Source organism: Arachis hypogaea, chromosome 9 (genome assembly GCF_003086295.3).
Source record: "Arachis hypogaea cultivar Tifrunner chromosome 9, arahy.Tifrunner.gnm2.J5K5, whole genome shotgun sequence".
In the NCBI taxonomy this organism is placed as follows: Eukaryota; Viridiplantae; Streptophyta; class Magnoliopsida; order Fabales; family Fabaceae; genus Arachis; species Arachis hypogaea.
Genome location: NC_092044.1, coordinates 10,919,788 through 10,941,130, shown reverse-complemented (window position 1 = coordinate 10,941,130; position 21,343 = coordinate 10,919,788). Strand labels below are relative to the sequence as shown.

At 37.5% G+C, this 21,343-nt stretch overlaps 2 protein-coding genes across 4 annotated transcripts; one reads left to right on the top strand and one right to left on the bottom strand.

The window, feature by feature from the left end:
• Positions 1-14,011: 14,011 nt before the first annotated feature.
• Positions 14,012-17,653, bottom strand: LOC112708862 (NADH dehydrogenase [ubiquinone] 1 alpha subcomplex subunit 2-like). Its single transcript, XM_025760789.1, has 3 exons — positions 17,595-17,653; positions 16,300-16,406; positions 14,012-14,397 (listed from the first exon to the last, which is right to left on the bottom strand). The coding sequence occupies exons 1-3, from the start codon at positions 17,651-17,653 to the stop codon at positions 14,294-14,296; spliced, it is 270 nt and encodes an 89-aa protein (XP_025616574.1). The 3' UTR covers positions 14,012-14,293.
• Positions 17,654-17,676: 23 nt separating this feature from the next.
• Positions 17,677-21,086, top strand: LOC112710355 (NADH dehydrogenase [ubiquinone] 1 alpha subcomplex subunit 2-like). Of its 3 annotated transcripts, none has more exons than XM_072202504.1 (4): positions 17,677-17,816; positions 18,759-18,851; positions 18,986-19,092; positions 20,558-21,086. In XM_072202504.1, the coding sequence occupies exons 2-4, from the start codon at positions 18,766-18,768 to the stop codon at positions 20,659-20,661; spliced, it is 297 nt and encodes a 98-aa protein (XP_072058605.1). In that variant the 5' UTR covers positions 17,677-17,816; positions 18,759-18,765; the 3' UTR covers positions 20,662-21,086. The 3 variants fall into 3 exon arrangements, with proteins under 3 accessions (XP_072058605.1, XP_072058606.1, XP_029144732.1); XM_072202505.1 differs by having other exon boundaries at positions 17,742-17,877; XM_029288899.2 differs by having other exon boundaries at positions 17,742-18,090.
• The last annotated feature ends 257 nt before the right edge of the window (positions 21,087-21,343 follow it).

Sequence of the window (21,343 nt, the reverse complement as noted above, 5' to 3'; positions counted from 1 at the left end):
GTTCCATGACTGGGTGCAATTGCATATTTTCTATGATGGACTTTCTTATGAATCAAGGAAGGCTGTAGACCATTCATCAGGAGGTTCATTGAACAGGAAAAAGACTGTGGAAGAAGCCATTGAAGTGATTGAGACAGTGGCTGAGAATGAGTACTACTATGCTTCAGAGAGACACAACACTAAGGGAGTCATAAAGCTGAACCATGTTGATACAATTCTAGCCCAAAACAAGGTGTTTGCCAAGCAACTAGCAGAGCTCACCAGGAAATTAGAAACAAATCAAGTGGCTGCAATACACACACAAGATCAAGAGGAAGTAAGCACTGAAGGAGGTGATTGGGAAGAGGCCAACTATGTGGGAAATCAACAAAGGCAACCATATGACCCACATTCCAACACTTACAACCCAGGCTGGAAAAACCACCCAAACTTTGGGTGGGGAAACCAGCAAACCCAATCACAAAACCACAAACCTTACAACCCCAACCAACATAACAATTCCACATACCAAAACTCCAACCAAAGATCATACCAAGCCACACAAAACACTTACTACCAACCACCATATCATGGCCAAAATAATCAACCTGCCCAACCTAATCCGAACCAAAAATTTCAAGATCAATTAAACAGGATAGAAGGAATGCTTGCAAACATGGGTCAGGACATAAGTGAGTTGAAAAGCTTTAGGGATGATGTGAGATCTACCTTAAGGAACCATGGTGAAAAACTCAAGAGGATGGAGTCTCGAGTAGGAGAGCTATCTCAACAGGCCCCCAAGTCAACTGCAGTGTTCCCTAGTGACACAGAAAAGAATCCTAAAGGGGAACAAAAGGGAGTGAGATGGGAAGAATGCAAGGCCATCACCATATTGAAGGAAGTCTCAGAAGAAGAAGGAATCAGACCTTCAGAACAGGAGCCAGAAATCTTGAAGGAAGGTGTGGAAGAAGCTAAGCAAGAAAGTGAAACTGAGCAAGCCAAGGAACTGCAAAATAAAGGCATGCTGGAAACATACCAACCAAAAGCACCATTTCCTCAGAGGTTAGGAGGAGGTGAAAAAGGGAAAACATATTCAAGGTTTTTAGAGACATTTAAGTCGCTCCATATCAATATTCCCTTTCTTGAGATTCTCCAGCAGATGCCTACACACATCAAGTATTTGAAGGAATTGCTGAGCAAGAAAAGAGTTTTGAAGGGAGGACAAACTGTAATAATGAACAAAGAGTGCAGTGCCCTCATCAAGAAGGACATAGTCTCTAAGAAAACAGACCCAGGAAGTTTTCATATCCCCTGCATCATAGGGGAAACAAAAATTGACAGAGGATTCTGTGATCTAGGAGCTAGCATAAATGTGATGCCTCTGACTCTTATGAAGAGGCTACAACTGAATGAGGTGAGATCCACTGATGTAATCATACAACTGGCTGACAAAACTCAAAAGCAAGCTGAAGGGGTAGTTGAGAATGTGCTGGTGAAAGTGGGAAATTATTTCTTCCCCACAGACTTTGTCATTTTGGACATGGAGGAAAGCTACTTACACCCTATCATTCTGGGAAGGCCATTTCTAGCCACTGCTAGAGCGCTCATAGATATAGAACAAGGAGAGCTAATTTTGAGAGTACATGATGAACAGCTCATTTTCCATGTTTTCAAACCTGCATCTGAGCCTGAACCAGAACCTGAAAAGCCTAAGGATGATAGTAGCCATCTGTGTTTGGAGGAAAGCAATCCAGCAGCTGAAACTCTGAAACAGTCCTTGAAAGGCAAACAAGAATTGCAAGAGTTAAAGCCACAAGAATCAATAGAAACATATCAGAAGGACCCTCCTGGCATAAGGGTCAATGAAGAAATCCTCAAGAGAGAGGGAAGAATTGTAAAGAAATTGCCAAGAGGGTGGAGAAACAAGAAAATTCCCACTGAAGGTTTCTCTCCGGGAGATAAAGTGATATCAAGTCATTATCTGCCAATCCCACCTGGCCTCAAACCCATTCCTTCCCAGCTCCCTCAAGTGTTCACAATCAGGAAAGTTCTTTCTATGGAACATTTGGAAATCATGAAGGAATCAAATGGGGACGTTTTCATAGTGAGAGGAGAGGACATCAAGCACTACAATCCACCCTAACAAGGGACAACCGTCAAGCTAATGACGTTAAAGAAGCGCTTGTTGGGAGGCAACCCAACCTGAGGTAATACTCCTTTATTGTTTCTTTTATTTGTTTCAATAAAAAGGTGAAGTAGTTTCGGTGCATTGCAAAGAATTAAGTTTGGTGTTTCACACCAAACAATGAATTCGTGGATCAATAATTCAAAGGGGAATGTGTGACTCTAAGTTTGGTGTTCCACCATACAGATCAACTGAACACAACAACCTTTGAATTATATGAAAGGAACAACCATTCTAAGCAATCACAGAAATGCTTAAAATCCTTAGCAGCAACTTCATTCCAAGGAGAATTCAAGGATTCAAAGAGCAGAGGAGTAAGTAGGAGACTAAGTTTGGTGTTCACACACCAACTTAAGACTCAGACACTTGCCCATACATAGTTGAGCTAACCACTCAAGTGCTTGAGAAGCAAGCAACTTCATCACTCTTTGCAGGAAAGGAAACAAGGATCTTAGAAAGAACATGAAGCAACAACTAGGAGAAGAAGGAGAAATCAAATTGTTTCCTGGCAACAAAGAGAAAACAAGAAATTTCACAAGGTGGTGTTGTTCCTTGACCATTCTTTAAAAAGGCAAACAAAAGCATGCTTGTTCTGGTTTAAACTGTAATTGTTGAATCTTTCTGGAATGTGAAGTTTTTAGTATGAGTGTTGGTTTACTGCTTTGAATAAAGTGAATGCCTAGATGTTTGGATATAACTTCACATTCTTAAACAAATGCTTGCCATGCTGTTCTGTTTCCAAAAATAAAAGAAAAGTTTGAACAAAAGTAACTTGGCTCAATTAGTGACAAATCAAGTAGAATTAAGTGGTGGTATGCATGCTTGATTGTTTAGTCAGATCACTGGAAATTGAGTGTAGAATTATCATTTTTGTGTAGAAGTTTGAATACTGTCTATGGATCTTGATGAATAAATGTCTTTGGCCATGAAAAAGAAAGAAAAAGAAGAAGAAAAAGCCACTGAAAAAGGGCAACCAAAAAGCAAAAAAAAATTGAGAAAATAAGCTAGGCACCAATGGTTTGAACTTCTGAGACAAATGCCTGTGGTGTTTATGTATTAAGGATATGCTTGGATGAATAGGTTCTGAGGAGTGTTTCAACACTTGGTAACTTGGGTTAACTAACCCGGGATTATCAACCAAAAGTCCATTATCAAGAGCAACCTAAATACAAAACATTTAGTCACATAAAGAGGTGCTGGGCACCAATGTCTCAAGAAGAAATGTGAACTAAAATGCCTGTAGTGGATATGTGTAGTGCACTGATAAGAAAAAAAAAAGAAAATGCCAAAGGCTTGTGCAACACATGACACTGAGCAAACAAGGAGCAAAGGAGCTCTAAGAAAAAAGAAAAACAAAGAAGGGAAAAGTGCCAAGGACATAAGAATAACAAGAGGCCATAGCAGTGTTTGATGGATGCAATGAAAAAGTGATAATCTTACCTGATAAGAATGAAAAAGTGATGCTGCAACTTTCTGCATAAAACCCTTCTGATGAACTTCAAATGCTTGCTAATATAGCCAATGTAATTGCTTTCTGTTTCATACTTTCTTCTCAAATAACTCAGGACTTGCTTAGAGACAAGCAAGTATTAAGTTTGGTGTTGTGATGCCAAGGCATCTTAGGCTAGTTTCACTAGCATTTTTCTGTTAGTTTTAGTTGTTTTATGCATTTTCTTGAGCTTAAAGTAACCAAGAATGGTTAAATGAATAACAAAGCAATGAACCATCCAAACAGTATGATTTTGATGCAAATTCCATGAGTTTTTAGTTATATTACTTGAATGCTATGAATGGAAGATTTCTCATGAAATTTTGCAAGACTTTGATGCAGTTGTTTGGATGATTTCAGGGAAGAAGAGGCTAGACAAGGAAGCAACAAAATCAATAAAGGAAGCTTGAATACCACATGTGGAGTTTAAGTTCCAGTTTAAGCTTAAACTGGAACTTAAACTGCCAAGCCATATAATGCTGGGAACTATCAGTGGCGTTTAAGCTCCAGTTTAAGCTTAAACTGGAGCTTAAACGCCAAAATCATGAAAGCTGAGAAAAGCTGAAAGTGGCGTTTAACCTCCAGTTTAACGTTAAACGCCAGAAATGAGAAATGCACCAGGGAGCATTCCCACGTTTAAGCTCCAGTTTAACCTTAAACTGGAGCTTAAACGTGTTCGACCAAAATTTTCCTCCAGGGTTGCTTTCTTCATTTCCACGTTTAAGCTTCAGTTTAACCTTAAACTGAAGCTTAAACGTGTTCGACCAAATTCACACTCCAGGGTTGCTTTCTTCATTTCCACGTTTAAGCTCCAGTTTAAGCTTAAACTGGAGCTTAAACGTGTTCGACCATTCCACACTCCGGGGTTGCTTTCTTCCATTTCCACGTTTAAGCTTCAGTTTAACCTTAAACTGAAGCTTAAACGTGTTCGACTACTTTACCCTCCAGGGTTGCTTTCTTCCATTTCCACGTTTAAGCTTCAGTTTAACCTTAAACTGAAGCTTAAACTGCAACTTAAACGCCACTATTTGAAAAAGTTTCTGGGCCAAAGATATTGCAGTTTAAGTTAGCATTTGAGCACAAACATTAACTTAAACGTACTCTGGTATGAAACCCAATTGAATATCATGGTTTATGGGATTGGGCCTGAAGAATTGATGAGTCTGGAATTTCAATTTGTTGAGTCATGTGTCATTACTTGATTATCACTAAGTTGGCTCAATGAATGTTACAGAATTGGATCAGCAGCCTCATCAGGATTATGGATCATAAACCCAAAGCAAAAGGAAATCAGGGAAGGGCCTCAAAGCCCAAGAAACACAACAGAAGCTCAATTTAGAAAGTGTATAAATAGGATAGAATTTAAGTTAGATAGGGGAGACTTTTGATCATTTTTCTAGTTTTCATACTTTTTGTAATTGAATTCAGAGCTATGACTCCCTAAACCCCCTTTCATTGGGTTAGGGAGCTCTATTGTAATTCAATGAATCAATAATAGTTTTTATCTTCTTCTTCAATCTTTTCTCTTGAATTTTGTTAGAAAGCTTCTCGATCTAATTCCATTGGTTAGTTGTCTTGGGAAAGAAACTATCCATAATTGGAATCCTTCGAAACCTTGGGAAAGGAATGGAGGATTCATGCTAGAGAAGCTTTCTCACAGTGAATTGGATTGGGGTTTGGATGGATATTGTGACATGTAATCCTACCAAATTGTGGTTCATGAAACTGTGTGGTATAATCAGTGATCGAGCATCATCTCTTCTTATGAACATTTAAACCAAGGGATTGGGAATTTGTTTGTTTTTAGAGAGAATTGGTGAGCCAAGGGATTGGGATCCAATCATATAAGATTGCCAAGCAAAATTCAATGAATGCATTCGTTGAGGAAGGAATAAAAATGTTTTGATTCGGAGATCTCAATATCTCCTGAAACCCAATGAATTCCCCATTTCTGATCTACCACTTTCTCTTTACATTCTGCAATTAAATTCATGCAATCACCCCGATCCCTTTTTAATTTCAGCAATTTAGCTTCTCGCTCTTTAATTCATGCAATTTAACATTCCACAATTCTCATCTAAATCTTGATTCCGCTCAACTAGAACACACTTCTAATCCAAATTGCTCACTCAACCAATCCTTTTGGGATTCGACCTCACTCTATTGTGAGTTTTTACTTGACGATAACCGGTGCACTTGCCGGAAGGAATTTTTGCCGATCGTGTAATTTCCTAAAATCGTAGCATCAATGCTCTCTCGGGTTCACTTGATGGCATTTCAAGGACATAGAAGTCAATTGGAAACACCAACCCTTTGATATTCACCAATACATCTTCCGCAACACCCATCACGGTTATTATGCTTTTATCCGCTAGGACAAATCTTGCCGTCGACCTTTTTAGTGGTGGTAACTTCAATACCCGGTAGACGGAGAGAGGCATGATGCTAACACATGCTCCGAGGTCACACATACAATCTATGAATTGAACTCCATTGACGGTGCAAGTGACCATACAAGGGCCCGGATCATCACACTTCTCGGACAATGCTCCCATTAAAGCGGAAATAGAACTCCCCAATGGGATGGTTTCCAATTCAAGAATCCTATCCTTGTTCATGCATAGATCTTTAAGGAATTTTGCATATCTAGGCACTTGATGGATAGCATCAAAGAGGGGGATGGTTACCTCGACTTTCTTGAACATTTCTATCATTTTGGGGTCGAGTTCTACGCGCTTCCTAGCTTTCTTTGCAAGTGTTGGAAATGGGAGTGGTTGAGCAATTTCTTCTTCCAAGGTTCTCTTGGTCTTGGGGGTCTCTTTTGTTAGTTGAGCTTCTTCATCCTCAACTATGACTTGTGGTGTCTCCTCTTCCACTACCTCTTCTATATATATTCTCTCCTCTTCTTGAGTAATTGTGATGAGATTCGAATCCTTTGCTCCCTTCTCTTTTAATTGTTTTCCGGATCTTAGGGTGATGGCATTGATGCCTCCCTTAGGATTGGGTTGAGGTTGAGAGGGGATGATGCTTTGGATTGGGGGTTGAGGAGTGGGATTTGATGGTGGGTCCATGCGTGCAAGAAGAGCTTGTAGTGTAGAGGTGAGGCCGGTGAGACCGGAAGCAAGTGTGTTTTGTAGTTCCTTTCGGCCTTGGATGATGGTCCGGAGTGTATCATCTTGGTTAGAGGGGGCGGATGGGTATGTGAGTTGAGAATCTTGTGATTGGTTGGGTGGTGGTCTTTGATGTGGTGGTTGGTATGTTTGGTAGTTCCTTTGTTGATTTTGTTGGTTGTATGGTGGATTTTGTTGGTTGTAGGGTGGCCGGTTTTGTGAGTTGTTGTTCCATCTTTGACCTCCTCCATTGTTGTTGGTGTCCCTATTTCCTCGTTGATGATTGTCTCTCCAATTTTGATTGTGATTTCCACTCCCTTGATTGTAGCTTCCTCCTTGATAAGGGTGCCCTTGGTTAGGATTACCGCCTTGGTAGTACCCTTGATTTGGGCGGTCATAGAAATTATGGGTAGCCGCCAAAGTGTTGTCCTCTTGAAGGCTTGGGCACTCATCCGTGTAGTGGGAATAGCAAGAACAAATGCCACACACTTTCTGAGGGACCAATTGTTGATTGTATTGTTGAGGGGGTGGAGAGTGTTGTTGATATGATTGGGGTTATTGTGGTTGTTGTTGGCTCAATTGGAGTTGCCTCAAGATGGATGTCATTTCACTCAAGGATTTGGTTAGAGCGGTGGTTTCGCTACTAGTTGATACCTCATTCACGGTTTTTGGGCGGTTGACTCTTCGTCTCATATGCTGATTGGATTCGGCTAGGTCAATGATAAGTTGCCATGCCTCCTCCGCTGTTTTATATTTAGACAAAGAACCATTGCTAGAGGTGTCCAAGAGAGTTCTATCTTGTTCTCGCATCCCTTGACATATGTATCCAAGCAACACTTGAGTGTCAAGCATGTGATTAGGACATGCATCTAGTAGCTTACGAAACCGTTCCCAATACTCGTATAATGGTTCCGTTTCACCTTGTACAATACAAGACATTTCCTTCCTTAGCCTATCCATCTTCTCCGGGGGCAAGAATTTATCCAAGAATCCTCTTCTAAGCAAGTCCCAATCGGAGGTGACTTCACTAGATAGAGTGTAGAACCATTCTTTAGCCTTGTCCTCAAGAGAGAAAGGGAAAGCAAACAACCATATAGCAACTTCATCGGATCCTTCACGTCTAGTTGTTGAGCATATACGATGAAAGTCTTTGAGATGTCGAATAGGGTCTTGTGCGGGAAGCCCATGAAATTTAGGTAGGAGGTTGATCAAAGCTGTCTTGAGTTCAAAGTTTGCATTCAAGTTGGGATGAGTTACATGAAGGGGTTAAAGGACATAATCTGGTGCACCCGCTTCCTTGATAGTAACTCTCCTCGGAGCATCCATGGCATTGGTACCTAAAACAAAAGAAGAGTTGTTAGTGATATTGATGGGAGAATGGTTATTGCCTTCTTTAAGTGACGGTTCAATGTTCACTTTTAGTAAGGTGGTTGAGGTGGTGAAAACCTTTTCACCTTCCCCAAAACTTAACCGCTTCCGAGCTTGTCTAATATGAAGCAAAGTTCGTTCTATTTCCGGATCAAAGGGGACTAAGCTCGGATTCGGTTTCGTCATGCAATGAAGGAGAAGTAAAACTCATGGTAACGATGAGGGGTTAGTCACTTGAACAAAAAATCACAATGAAATGCAACTATGTATATATACACATATTTACTCTAAACAATAACATGGCACACTAAGCAAATTCCTCGGCAACGGCGCCATTTTGATAAACGAAATTTATCATGCCGATATAGAATTCAATAATGGATATAATTATGAGTATAGTCTAATCGACATTCAAACTTCGCATCAAACAATCCTACAATCTATAACCGATAGTACTAGTCTCCCGAGTCGTCCTCCTTTAGAATTGCTAGAGAATGCATCTTATTGAGTAGGAAGCCTTGTTATGATTCTTTGAGGGTTTAGCAAAGTAGATGACAAATAATCAATTTTAGAAGGCTTGGCCTAGGGTTGGCATTAGAAGTTCTATCCTTATAGTTTCTTCAATGATGATAACAATTAGGCCTTGCTTCATTTAGTTAACCCCTAGGTATAGAGGAAATTCAAATGAGAGTAACTAACTTGAGTCACAAGTCCTAGTTTTACCCTAGGGAAATCTAGATTTAGTGCACTCCAAGTCAATTAGCATTTCCTAATTCCAAATCAACAATTGACATTAACTATTCAAATCTTTCTAATGGTCCATACCCTATGCTAAGTGAGAAACTTTTACTCCATAACTAGTGTTGGCATTTTATCAAACAATTGATGAGCAAGGATGAAAGACATAGTAAGAATGAGAAGAAATTAGAATTAAAAGTGCTCCAACACAAGAAATTAACAACAATCAACAAAGAACAACAATAGAAATGAACTTCTCAAGAAATTGATAAAATCCAAAACTACAAAGTTGAATCTAGGATCTATAAGAATTGAGCAATTACAAGCACTAATTGAGATTAGAGAAGAAGATCTATAGCATGAACAAAGTAAATTTAGAATTACAATGGATCTCACCAAAGAGTGATTGAAAATTCAGAAATGGATGAAGATGAACCCTAATGAGAGCTTGGAATCTCTTTCTCTACCCAAGAGTGTAACTACCAATAGCAAAAATATCTAGAACCATCTAAAAATGAACCAAAACTCCCTTAACCCTTCAACCCTTGGTCTTCTTAAGCTCTTCCCGCCAAGGCACTTCCCCAAGATAGGATCTCCCACTGTCTCCACACCCAGGTCACGTGACTCTTTAAAAAATCATATTCGAGCATCGGCGCGCACGCGCAAAGCACGCGTGCGTGCCACTGGGGCATCTTGCAATGCGAGCAAAGCGCAACGTACGCGTGCGCGCCCATGGGGATCGTGGCTTAGCCACTACACGTGCCGGCTCGTAGCTTGGCTTCTGACTTTGGCTTCTAGCTGCGCAATCCATGCGGGCGCGCCAAGTACGCACACGTGCCCTTGCTGAAGTTCCCAAGGCTCAATTTCTCATGCTCCCTTCCTTTGCACCCATTCTCCTTCTCTCTTCCGGTCCATCCCTGCCCTATATTCTGAAACCACTTAACACACAGGTCACGGCATCGAATGGCACCAAAGGAATATTAGAAACGTATCTAGTTTAGTACAAGATAAGCATGTTTTCATTCATGAGGCAAAAATTAGGAAAGGAACACAAAGTCTTGTATTTTCATATGAAAAGCGTGCGGAATCTTTGATAAAACCCCTAAAATCAATACAAGATAAACCTTCAAAATGGGGTTTATCATTTACATATTTCGTTTATGTTATAAATGAGATAAGGAAAGCTGGCGCCTATAAATGTAACTCGTTAACAGATCGCCTGACCCCACTCCTGATCAATATTTCTCACATTTCTCTCCATCTTTAGGCTAGTTTATTGATATTTTTGAGTTCTCGATACGTTATGGCACGCAACCCTGACATAAATTGGCTAAACGCGTACTGACTCATTGCGGGAGTCATCCACTTTGAGGTTGGTGCTATCTTTTATGGTTCAAATTAATAATTGATTGTCTTTTAATTAGTGAATAGACAGGATAGATTGAATGATATTTAGGTAACACAGAGTATGTTAGTTGGCAAATATGGATTAAGATCTTTATAAGTAATTAAGTTAATTCATAATGAACTTTTTATTCATAGGGAAGACTTGTTGACAACTTATTTTGCAGAAGTCAAGTTTATTCGTAGTGAAAATTTGATAAGTATGTTAGTTGGCAAATAGGAATTATAAGTACTATTTTTTCTTATGTTTATCTGATGGTTATCTGAGTTGCATATTATATATTTTATTATAGATCTAAACATGCTAGAGAAATTAGTTTGAAGTATTGTATTTGTAACTTTTTTACTTTTAAACAAAGGCATCGCCTTTTATTGCCTAGGTGAGTTAGTCTGTTATACACTTGCACTCCCGGATGCCATCGTTCCTTACCTGAGGGAAGTCAGGTTTGATGATACGGTGCAGCTCTGTGACTTTGTCTTTGACAACTCCCTGATCACTGCATTTTTGGAGTGGTGGTGTCCGGAGACCCACACTTTCCACCTACCATGGGGTGAGTGCACCATCACCCTGCAGGATGTTACGTACCACCTTGGGTTACGCACAGACAGAGAGCCAGTGGATGGGTGCCAGTGTGACTTCCAGACTTGACACAATGGCCGACATGGGAGTACGTGGAGGAGCTCCTAGGAGTCAGACCGCCCCTTCCAGCGCAGCAGGGTGCGCAAAGGAAGGAGTCAAGACCTAGTTTAGAGACCGGGTCTGGTAGATGCCAGCCATCACCGATCCGGCCACCCTTCAACAGTACACCAAGTGCTATATCATGCTGCTGATCGGTAGATACTTGATGACCGACAAGTCCAACAATCAGGTGCACATCAGGTGGTTGCCATTGTTGGCGAACTTTAGGAGGTGCAGCGGTCTTTTGTGGGGGTCCGCTATGCTTAAATAGACGTACCATTCCTTGTGCCATGCAGCACATCATGATACGACGGACATTGCCTACTGTACACCGCTTCTTACGGACGAACAACTGCTGCAACCTCTCGTAGGTGCATCTCACTATAGCTGAAATGGGTAGATACATTGTTCCCTTCAGCACTGCATTGATGCACTTGGAAAGGCTCGTTGTCATGTGACCACACCGACGTCCACCATCACAATGTTGCAGCCATATTTCCTTCTTAAATCTCCCGACCCAGTCAGCCATCTCACGCGATAAGGTCCTCAGAGCATCCATGTACCACTTGTAGCCAGCACTGCTAGGACTATAGGCATCATTAATGAGATATCGCTTGCCCTCAGCTGACTTGAACTGGTACATGAAGTTTGCAGCCATATGCCTAACACAATATGCATGAAACGCCCTAGGAGGCTTCCATAGGCTATCATCCGCTGTAAGCGCAGCCTTGATTGCTTGGAATCTATCAGATATAACAAGAAGCCCTTCCTGCGGTATGACATGGCGCCTCAAATTGGATACAAATAACGACCATGACTCCATACTCTCAGACTCAACAATGGCGAAAGCCACAGGTAGGATATTGCTGTTACCGTCTTGGACAACTGTAATTAGCAACATCGCTCCATACTTACCGTACAAATGTGTGCCGTCTACTGAGATAAAGGGATTGCAATGCTTGAACGCTTCAATGCATGGAGGGTACGACCAGAAAACCTTGTCAAACTAACTGCAGTCCGGAACCATCACGTGTCCATCATAGTATGGCACAGCACTCAAGTCACATAACGTGCCTAGACAACAACTCTGCAATGCTTGGAGCAACCGTGGCACCCTATTGTGTGACTCCTCCCAATCACCATATATCTGTGTAATTGTCTTTGTTTTGCCATCCATACCTTGCTGTACGGCGGCTTGAAGTGATAGCTTTGTCTCAGTGTACTTTGTAGAACAATGATAAAAACTGATGGACTTGACTGTATGAGCGGCAAGATGAGGCTGCATATGAGATGACTGTCCAACTGCTGATAATCCTGCGACATGGTGGGGGGCTAGACACGTATGCAGTCTGCCAAATTTATGCACCTCCCTAAAGTTTTTAAGTATCATCAAATTAAAATCTAACCAAAATGACAACAGCGATTTTAAAGACGAGCTAAAATCCTGAAACACTCACCAATATCCAAGATTCTGTCGGAAGGTGACCCGGAGGGTCCAAGGACAACCGTACGTGAAATGCCTGCATCGTACGTGGTACTTCATCCGGTCCGACTCAACTACCTGATACTTTGTGCTTCACCGAATGCTGTAATTCTTCACACCTTGCAGCACTGCCTCTCTACTCCTGAATCTATGACCAACCCTAAACTCCACACTACCATCCGTGTTGTAATCCTCAGCCCCTGTGTTCGAGTACGGAGTTTCTCATACATCGCATCCAAGTCCAATGTGTGGTAGTAGCTGGGCACAGATGATAACTCCGGGATTGGTTTGGGAGTTGGCAACAAGTATCGACGTGATCCCCCAATGGGAGTCTTTGGTATGAACTCATCTTCATCATCACCCACAGATGAACCACTTCCGTCACTATCGGCAACGTAGTCATCATCCGATCCTCACCCTTAACTTCCATGTCCTGCACCGGACTCGCACAGTGCAACGGACGTGGTGCGAGAGGAAGGTCATTCGGTAAAGTCTGAGGTACCACTACCGCCCCCACCAATGTTACGAACCTCCACTAAAAGCTCCATCACTTGTTCAACCATAATTCTCCCGTGCACATCAAACATAAGGCGCACATGCTCGTCGCCATCGAGGAAAAACAGATGAAATTGAAACACCTCATTCCCCATCGATGCTAGCATCCTATACCCGACTCGACCAACCTCTTTTGGCTTCGTACCACCAACGTGCGACAATATCATACTCTTTAGTTCTAACAACGAATCCACTCTTCTACTTCGAAAAAGCGTCAGACTCTCGCACTCAAATATCACCCTGCTGTCACTATGTCTCATCTAACAGTTGGGATAAACCATCGTAACAAAAAAACCACTACTATTAGACATTTTTTCCAAAGCTCTAGGAAGGAAAACGGAAGAGAAGGAATATTTGATAATTTTGTGAAGAATACCAATAGTTTGTTGGTCCTTTTATAGAAGCTAGATGTTTGTCTGTCCTATTATATCCCGTTTATTGTGTCAACAACCTAAACTCAGTCTTATCTGATTTACACTGGCCATATCTCGTTTGCACTGTAAACGAGATAAGGCATGTATGACATCATGTTTATAAACAAGATAATGAGAGACATGTGCGTACCATATCTTGTAAACGAGATACAATCATACTTATCTCGTTTACACTATAAACGAGATAAGATTAAATATGAAAAATCGTTAATACTATCAAAACTACATATATCAGTAATTATAATATTTATTTTATTTATTTAAAAAAATCTAACGAGTATATAATGCTTAATTACTTCTCATAATTTCATATTTGCTTTTAATACAAATATGTATCTAAACTCTAAACTAAATAAATTTCTTTTAAAAAAAAGTTTTAAAAACATTTACTAAATGTAAGTATTTTTTCAACTTAAAATGTATATTTAATGAATAGTAGCTGGGGACTGATGGGAGTGATGGCTAATGGTGTACAACGATCAATTTTGGAAACTTTATGGCAGGAAAAAACTCAAAGGGGAAAACAATACATAAATCGGTTTCTGCCCTTGTTACAGTAAATACAAAACATCTCTGGCAACGCAATCTTTCACCAAGAAATACTATTGATAAGAACCAAAGTCAAAGTGAATAGAATAAATCTGAGTTCTGAATGAATCCCTCAGCAGAGTCATGCAGAACCAGACTTTCAACTTGACATGATCATACTTGAAGTGACTATAAGATGCACATAGAGACCGAATGAAACCAGATAAATTACAATTAGAAATAATGGTAAAACTCTGGTTTATTATAAACCATAAGCAAATGTAATTAGAAGTATAGCATGAGAGCATTATTCCATTCCAAACAGTTCAGAAGCAGCAATATCAAGCTTTCAAAATCTCTCCCGCTTTCACCAGATCTTCAAGTGCCTTGGAGATCTGTGCCTCAGACAAGCCTTCCAATTTGATGCCTTTCTCAACACCAAAGTCTAGCATTAACAAATTGAACAAAGTGAGAGCTCGCCATAAAGAGGTGCTCATTTCAAAATAATGCAAGAAATAATCAAGATGTTCGATAGACATAGATAGATGAACAATAGATACGCTGAAATATGGGGATTTATTTCTTATACACATTCTATATGTCAGTGGATTCTTTAAGCACTCTTTAATGCCCTCAAAATCTAGAGAAAAAAAGGGTAGGAAACTGGGAATTCGTTATCTCTATTTCCATGTCACCAATTTTTTCCCAAAGGTATGGTGATGCCTTTTCATGGAATTGCAGGTCTCTTCATAAATTCTATTATCTGGTGCACATTTGGTGGAATGTGGGTAGTTAACCAAGTCATTTTACATAGAAATTATATCAATATCAAATTATTAATTAAGAAAAAAATGAACATAAGCAGGGCCTTAGCAAGAGCAAAAATCGCTCCCTACATTAGGTTCTTGACTTGTATCAAATTTGTTATAAAAACCTATTTTGTTCACATTACATGATGAAGGTTGAAGGATGTCAACCGATATTTAAGAAAAGAATATAATATGATGTTTTCTTTCAATAAATAATCTAAAATTGAACAATAAGGGGTAGTTTTTGTCATTAGGAAGATGTATGTTTACCCACAAATTGAGCATCCCAGGGGTTTTAAAAGTCGTAAAACCCAACCCCACAAAATTATTCTCTCAAATGTGGTATATATTTATGTCACAAATGACAGCATCAACCATCGAAATTGAGTTGCAAGAGAAACAGGTCGGTAGGAATGAGGTAACTCACCAAAATGGAAGAGTAAATCAAAGAGCTAGTTAAATATTAACCAAGCATGCCACATGATATGGAATATAGCGGTGCAAGGAGAAGTAACCACATGAGCATTTCCAACTAAAAAGAGGCACTTCATTAAAGTGAAGGTATGAGGATGGTGAGACTTCTTTCTTATTTCTGCAATTACCTATTCTGATACTATCTATGTACCAAGTTATTAAAATCTTCCATTTGTGTATCAGGTGAAGTTATAGATACCTAGCCATAGACTATTGGGATTCAATTTTAATTGTCAAGTGTGCAGGATGAAGAGTGAATTGTGGGCAAGGCTCTATGGGGATAGATTTATAAAATAGAAACTAACTCTACCAACTAAACAGAGGAGGCTGAATATTTTAGAAGTGGTAAGGGGAAGGGTATTGAGGGGAATATCTCAGAAGTTAGAAATGAACCAGACTTAGGAGAGTATTAAGCTTCTTGAATACGCAACTATAGAAGAGATTTGGCCTCCAGAAGAGGCATGCACATTTTACTATTCTTGCAATTTCAATCTAAATTCGAGCATATTTTCTGTGATCTAGTCCTATTATGCCCATGAGTACAAGGTTAGTAAAAGATAATCATTAAATGAACAATTCATTGACGGTGAATATCATTGCTAATTGTGATTGTAATTGGACTAGTTGGTGTGGATTGATCTTTGTGCAAGACCAGTACAACTAAAACTTTTAGCCTCACTATACATTAAGTGTGTAAGCAAGAAAGTTGAGAATTCTTGACTCAGGATAAAAGCGAAAAGTATTGTATACTAATATTTAGTTATGTATATTGTGCCAATGAACAAACGGGGATAGAATGGCTCATTGATGATGATATAGAACAGAAAAGCATATCAAAGGGTGATAAATTCAAATATAGAGAGAGTTTAATTTTGATGCACTGACAGTGAGTCGTTCACATATCTGTTCTTTTGGAAGACCATTCTTGCGGTCAATATAAAAAGTAGTTATTATTACTGACGTGGTTATGTAATTGGATGCATGTGTAAAACTACTCTACACTATCAAAATTAAATTCAAATAAAAATAAGAAGAAAAAGAATGAGACATTAGAATGATGATACCAAATCTCGCCCATAATTGGGGTTCAGCTCCACTGCATTCGCGGATCAGTATTGGCAATTTCGGGTTCAATGTCTTCAGTTCCTTATAATTCTTTTCCACAAATGTCCTGAAGATAACAAAAAAAAAAGAACACTCATTAGTCATTACTACTTAACTATCTACAAGATTTACATAATCAAATCAAGAGATAAGAAAATGTAAATAATATAATCTTGCAGATGAGCTTGCAGGTGATGACTCGCAAAAACCAACCAAAACCACGGCAAACAGACAAAAAATGACAAAAGCGGTAGATATTGTGATTCACATCATTATTTTGATAAAAAAATTTAATAAAATAATATTTTTTATTTTTTAGCATGTTTGATAAATTTTTAGTAGTAAAAATAAAAGTACTAAAAAAAATAAAAAATATCTTTTTTGAAAAGCTGTATTTTATATTTTTTAAAAGATTTTTTTAAAAAAAATATTTTTTTATGTAATAAATAAACAAAAAAATATTTTTATATTGTTATACCCAAACATAATTGATAGATAAAAAGATCTTTTTGCATGAAATATTTAAACATAAAATTATTTTTATTTTTTTATAAAATCTTTTAAAAAAAGATAATTAAAAAAAGTCTTTTTTTAGAAACTCACACAAACAAATCCATTGTTTGCATATTTATTTTTCTTTGTTATTCTTGATTTTGTTAGAGCTGGATCTAAAAAAGTTGAAGGTAAAGTCGATAAGGTTGTGTTTGTTTTGGAGAGTGCTAGGTAAACAATAACTATCTTGAACAACATAAACAATCACCAATCAAATAAAAATACACTATACCCTAATTTAATGCTACTAATTAAATTTAAGATTAATTTACTCTTTTAACCTTATTAATTCACATTATTCACACATTATTCAAAAATATTGTTCGTTACCTATACTTTTCTGTTTGTTTTTTGGGACAGGACATTGAAATAGAAATTCGGATATATAAATTTGTGTTTGAGGCTCAAAAGTGATATATTCTTTATTATTTTTAATTTTAAAAAATACAATGCATCAATAACAAATTCTGATTATCATATTTCAATAAATAACATATTACACCATTTAAATCGAGACAATATTTGTTTGTAGAAAAGTCAAAATACTCAATAAAAATACAAATATAATCAATTTCGTTTTAGAAAAATCACATAAAAATGCTGTTTATTTTATTTTATACTAATATTTTATTCTATATTTTTATTTATTAAATTTGAAAAGTTATAATACCAAATATAAATGTCATGAAAATGACAAGTCTACCCTCCTGTTAGCTTTGGTTCTTCACCCAAAAGTGAACCGAACACTCGAACAGTATCCATCACTTCGTGGCTTCTTACGCAACAACGCCATTCAAACTTTGTGATTACATTCAGATAAAATAATTACACATTAACTGTTCAAAATTTTGGTTTGATTTTCTTATTGTATACATACATGTCTAATCTAAAACCCTCCTTCTTGATACTGATATCAAGTCACAAGGTGGACATTTTCGGAACCTAGAGGATTTGATACGGGATTTTGCAATATGATAAGAATTAATGTCATTTTCATACTGATTTTCAAAGATTTCTTAGCTATAATTTCTTTATCTGTAATTTTTTTGTCTATAATTTTTTCTCATTATAGTTTGTGGAGATGCTGCTTCATTTTATTTTTTCTTCCCTGGATCAGTATATTCCAATTTTTCGCTGTAATTGTTCTTCAGAAATTAGTATTGTGTAGAAGTATCCAATTTTACCTTGGATCTGTTGTTGTAAGTCTTCCCAAGTATTTATGTATTTTTTTATGAAATTTTTATCATGGTTCTTGTTTATGATTTTATTGAATTTCAAGGACATTCTGCAACCAGGGTGTAGGTATAGGGTTGTACTTTTGTAATATGATTGGAATATGCAGTTTCTATTTTCTTCTTTCAAGTTTTTTAAATTCTAGTAAATAAGTGGCCAAATTTTGGGCAGTAGAACTTCTGCTAGATCATATTGCTCAGTATTGCTTGTTTATTGGGAGAAAACTCAATAGTGGTTGGGCTGAAAATGATAATAATTATGAAATCTTAACCTGAGTTTAGTTAGTTGTTGTCTGGGTGAATGCTTGGGGGTTCAGACACTTTAAAATTTTCTTGCTTTTGGAACTTTTGTGTTTGAGATTAGTCTTCATAATATTGGCATGTAGACTTTTATATCTATGTGCAATGAAAGAACATTGCAAGTATGTTTCCAACTTCCAAGTAGTAGAATTTTGTGTATACTTTTGGGGCCTTTTAATTGATTGTCAATTATTTGTAGCTTAGCATTGCAACTTTGGGCAGTTCTGCCTGTATTAGTTTATCTTACATTGTGTTTGTTGGGTTTTAGTTTTACCTCCCTTCTTTATTGTCTCGTGATGAGAAAAAATCTGAAATAAATTATTAAATTGAGCTAGGAAAGCAATGGCATGGAGAGGACATCTTTCAAAGAACATAAGGGAGCTTAGGTTTTTTATGTGCCAGTCGTCACCTGCAAGCTCACCTGCAAGGTTATATTTATATTCACTTTTTTTGGGGGAAAATATCACCGCTTTATTATTTACATATCTTAGTGTGATTTGATTACTTACATATTATAGATAGGTGAGTATCAATTAATGTTGTTTTTTTTTCATTATCTTAGGACATTTGTGGAAAAGAACTGTAAGGAACTCAAGACTTTGAACCCGAAATTGCCAATACTGATCCGTGAATGCAGTGGAGCGGAACCCCAACTATGGGCAAGATATGGTATCACCATCTAAGTCCCGTTCTTATCTGTTTAATCTGAATTTGTCACCATATTATTAATAAAAATTAATTTTGACTTTTAGAATAATATGTAACGTAGCAAGCATATCTAGGATGAAATGAATGAAAACAAATGAAACAGTAGAATCCACACTGAACAGCCTATTACAATTAGCAATGATCTTCGTTGTTGCTGATTTCTTCCTTCCATATCATGGGAGACACAATTTTTAAGAATTTGATAGATCAGATGGATTGGATAGCAGCAGAACATTCCGGTGAATGAACTGCCTCCATTTAGTTGGCACTCATGTGGTCATTTCTCCTTGCGTCCCAATTTACGTATCTTGTGATGTGTGGCCTACTTGATTAACTAGCTGTTGGTTTACTCAGCACTCTGGCTGAGTAAGCTCATTCCTGCAAACTGGTTCCCAAGTTGCAAAGTGCCCTCCTTCCTATCATTTCTCTTGCTTTAGTATTTGCCTTGTTGATCTTCAACCTCTAGCGCTCTGTGCTGTTGGAACACATTCTAGTGGCTCGTACATACTTGTTCCAAAACAAAATTGATAATCTTAAAAAATTAGTAACATTGAAAGGTCTCCAAATATTGATTCCCTTTGCATCCTTTCAGCAATTTGATTAACAAATTTTTGTTGGGGTAAAAAATTTAAGATTACTCGTTTGCAGTTTACTTTCACTGTCTTAACCACTCATGTTCCATGTTTTCCCTACTAATGTTCCCACTTTTCCATTAACTACTCCATCTTTCTTCAGTTGCTTACTGCCTTTTATTCTCACCACTCATTATTTCTTCTTATTTTTTGCTATTGCATACTAAATTTTTGAAAATGTTTAATTGTACTAAAAGAAGACCATACACAAGGTGGTTAAAGGAGATTGATGTGTAAAAAGTCTCACTATAAATATGATATAAGGCACAATGACATCATTTGATCCATCTAATTGACTCCACCTAGTGGATAAGACTTTGTTGTTGTTGTTGTACTAAAAGGGAATCTTGACAATAACATCCTAGTTGATATAATTACCATACATTGTCTCCTCGCATTCCACTAAATTGTGCACCACAAATAAGAACTAATGAAGAGTCTGACAATTCAATACAAAGACATCTTGATACCTTGTGTGAATAATAATAATAATAATAATAATAATAATAATAACAACTCAGAAACGGGATAAAGATAACAAATTCCTACCATTATTTACAGATTTTGGAGGACCTTGAAAGAGTGCTTAAGAATTTCACTGACATAAAATATGTATAAGAAATAAATCCACATATTTCACGTTAATTACACTGCATATTTACTGTCATGATATCTATCATTAGTGAGCCTTTGATACTTTCTTCTAATATGATTTTTTTAATTTTTTTTATTTTGAAATAATTATCTGTGTAGTTGAGCCCTCGTTTCTTTTGTAATTTGTTGCTTTATATTAGATTTTGGTGTTGAGAAAGGAATCAAACTGGAAGGCTTGTCGGAGGCACATATCTCCAAGGCACTTGAAGATTTGGTGAAAGCTGGAGAGTCCTTGAAAGCCTGATATTGCACCTTTTCAGCCATCTGAAATTGAGTAATGCTCTCATGCTGCACTTCTAATTGAAGATTGCATTTGTTTTTTAATAAGCTAGATGTATTTCCCCTTTAAAAGTGTAATGTTATCTGACTCAGTCTGTCTCTCTGTATATAGTCATTTCAAGTATGATCCTGTTCTTATCAGGGAAAAAAAGAAAAAGAAAAAGAAGGTATCATCCTGTTAGGTTGATAGTCCTGGGTTCTGCATGTCGAGCACACCTGTGATGAGAGATTTATTAAGAACTCAGATTTAAATTTTCATGTATTCATTTTGGACTGCACTGCCAAAGAATTTTGGTATTGATCAAGTCAAATAATCTGGTGTAACAAGACATGGACCAATTTATATTTTTGGAAAAAACATTTTAAATATTCGCAACTTTTTATGCAAAATTTTAGTATTGCCTTAAGTCATTTTCTTAATGGTTCGTGTAAACTGCTTTATATTTTGTTTTCTTAGATTTTTCATTTTTTTCTGTTGGGATTTTTTGACTTGGTTATTTTTATTAACTAATTCCCCTAAACTCCTTCCAAAAAATAAAAAGGTGGGGAGGGGGGATAAAGGAAAAAAAATCAATTAATATTTTTTTTAAAATATGAAAAAAATTATTCTTAAATATTTTTTATTAAATAGAAAATATTGTATTTTT

Excerpts from the sequence above, each read along its gene's own strand:
- LOC112710355 (XM_072202505.1), top strand. Across the intron at positions 18,852-18,985 it reads CCTGCAAGCTCACCTGCAAG|GACATTTGTGGAAAAGAACT; the intron begins GTTATATTTATA and ends TCATTATCTTAG. Across the intron at positions 19,093-20,557 it reads CCAACTATGGGCAAGATATG|ATTTTGGTGTTGAGAAAGGA; the intron begins GTATCACCATCT and ends GCTTTATATTAG.
- LOC112708862 (XM_025760789.1), bottom strand. The coding sequence starts at position 17,653 with ATGGATACTGTTCGAGTGTTCGGTTCACTTTTGGGTGAAGAACCAAAG. Across the intron at positions 16,407-17,594 it reads GAACCAAAGCTAACAGGAGG|GACATTTGTGGAAAAGAATT; the intron begins GTAGACTTGTCA and ends TGTTATCTTCAG. Across the intron at positions 14,398-16,299 it reads CCAATTATGGGCGAGATTTG|ACTTTGGTGTTGAGAAAGGC; the intron begins GTATCATCATTC and ends TGTTAATGCTAG.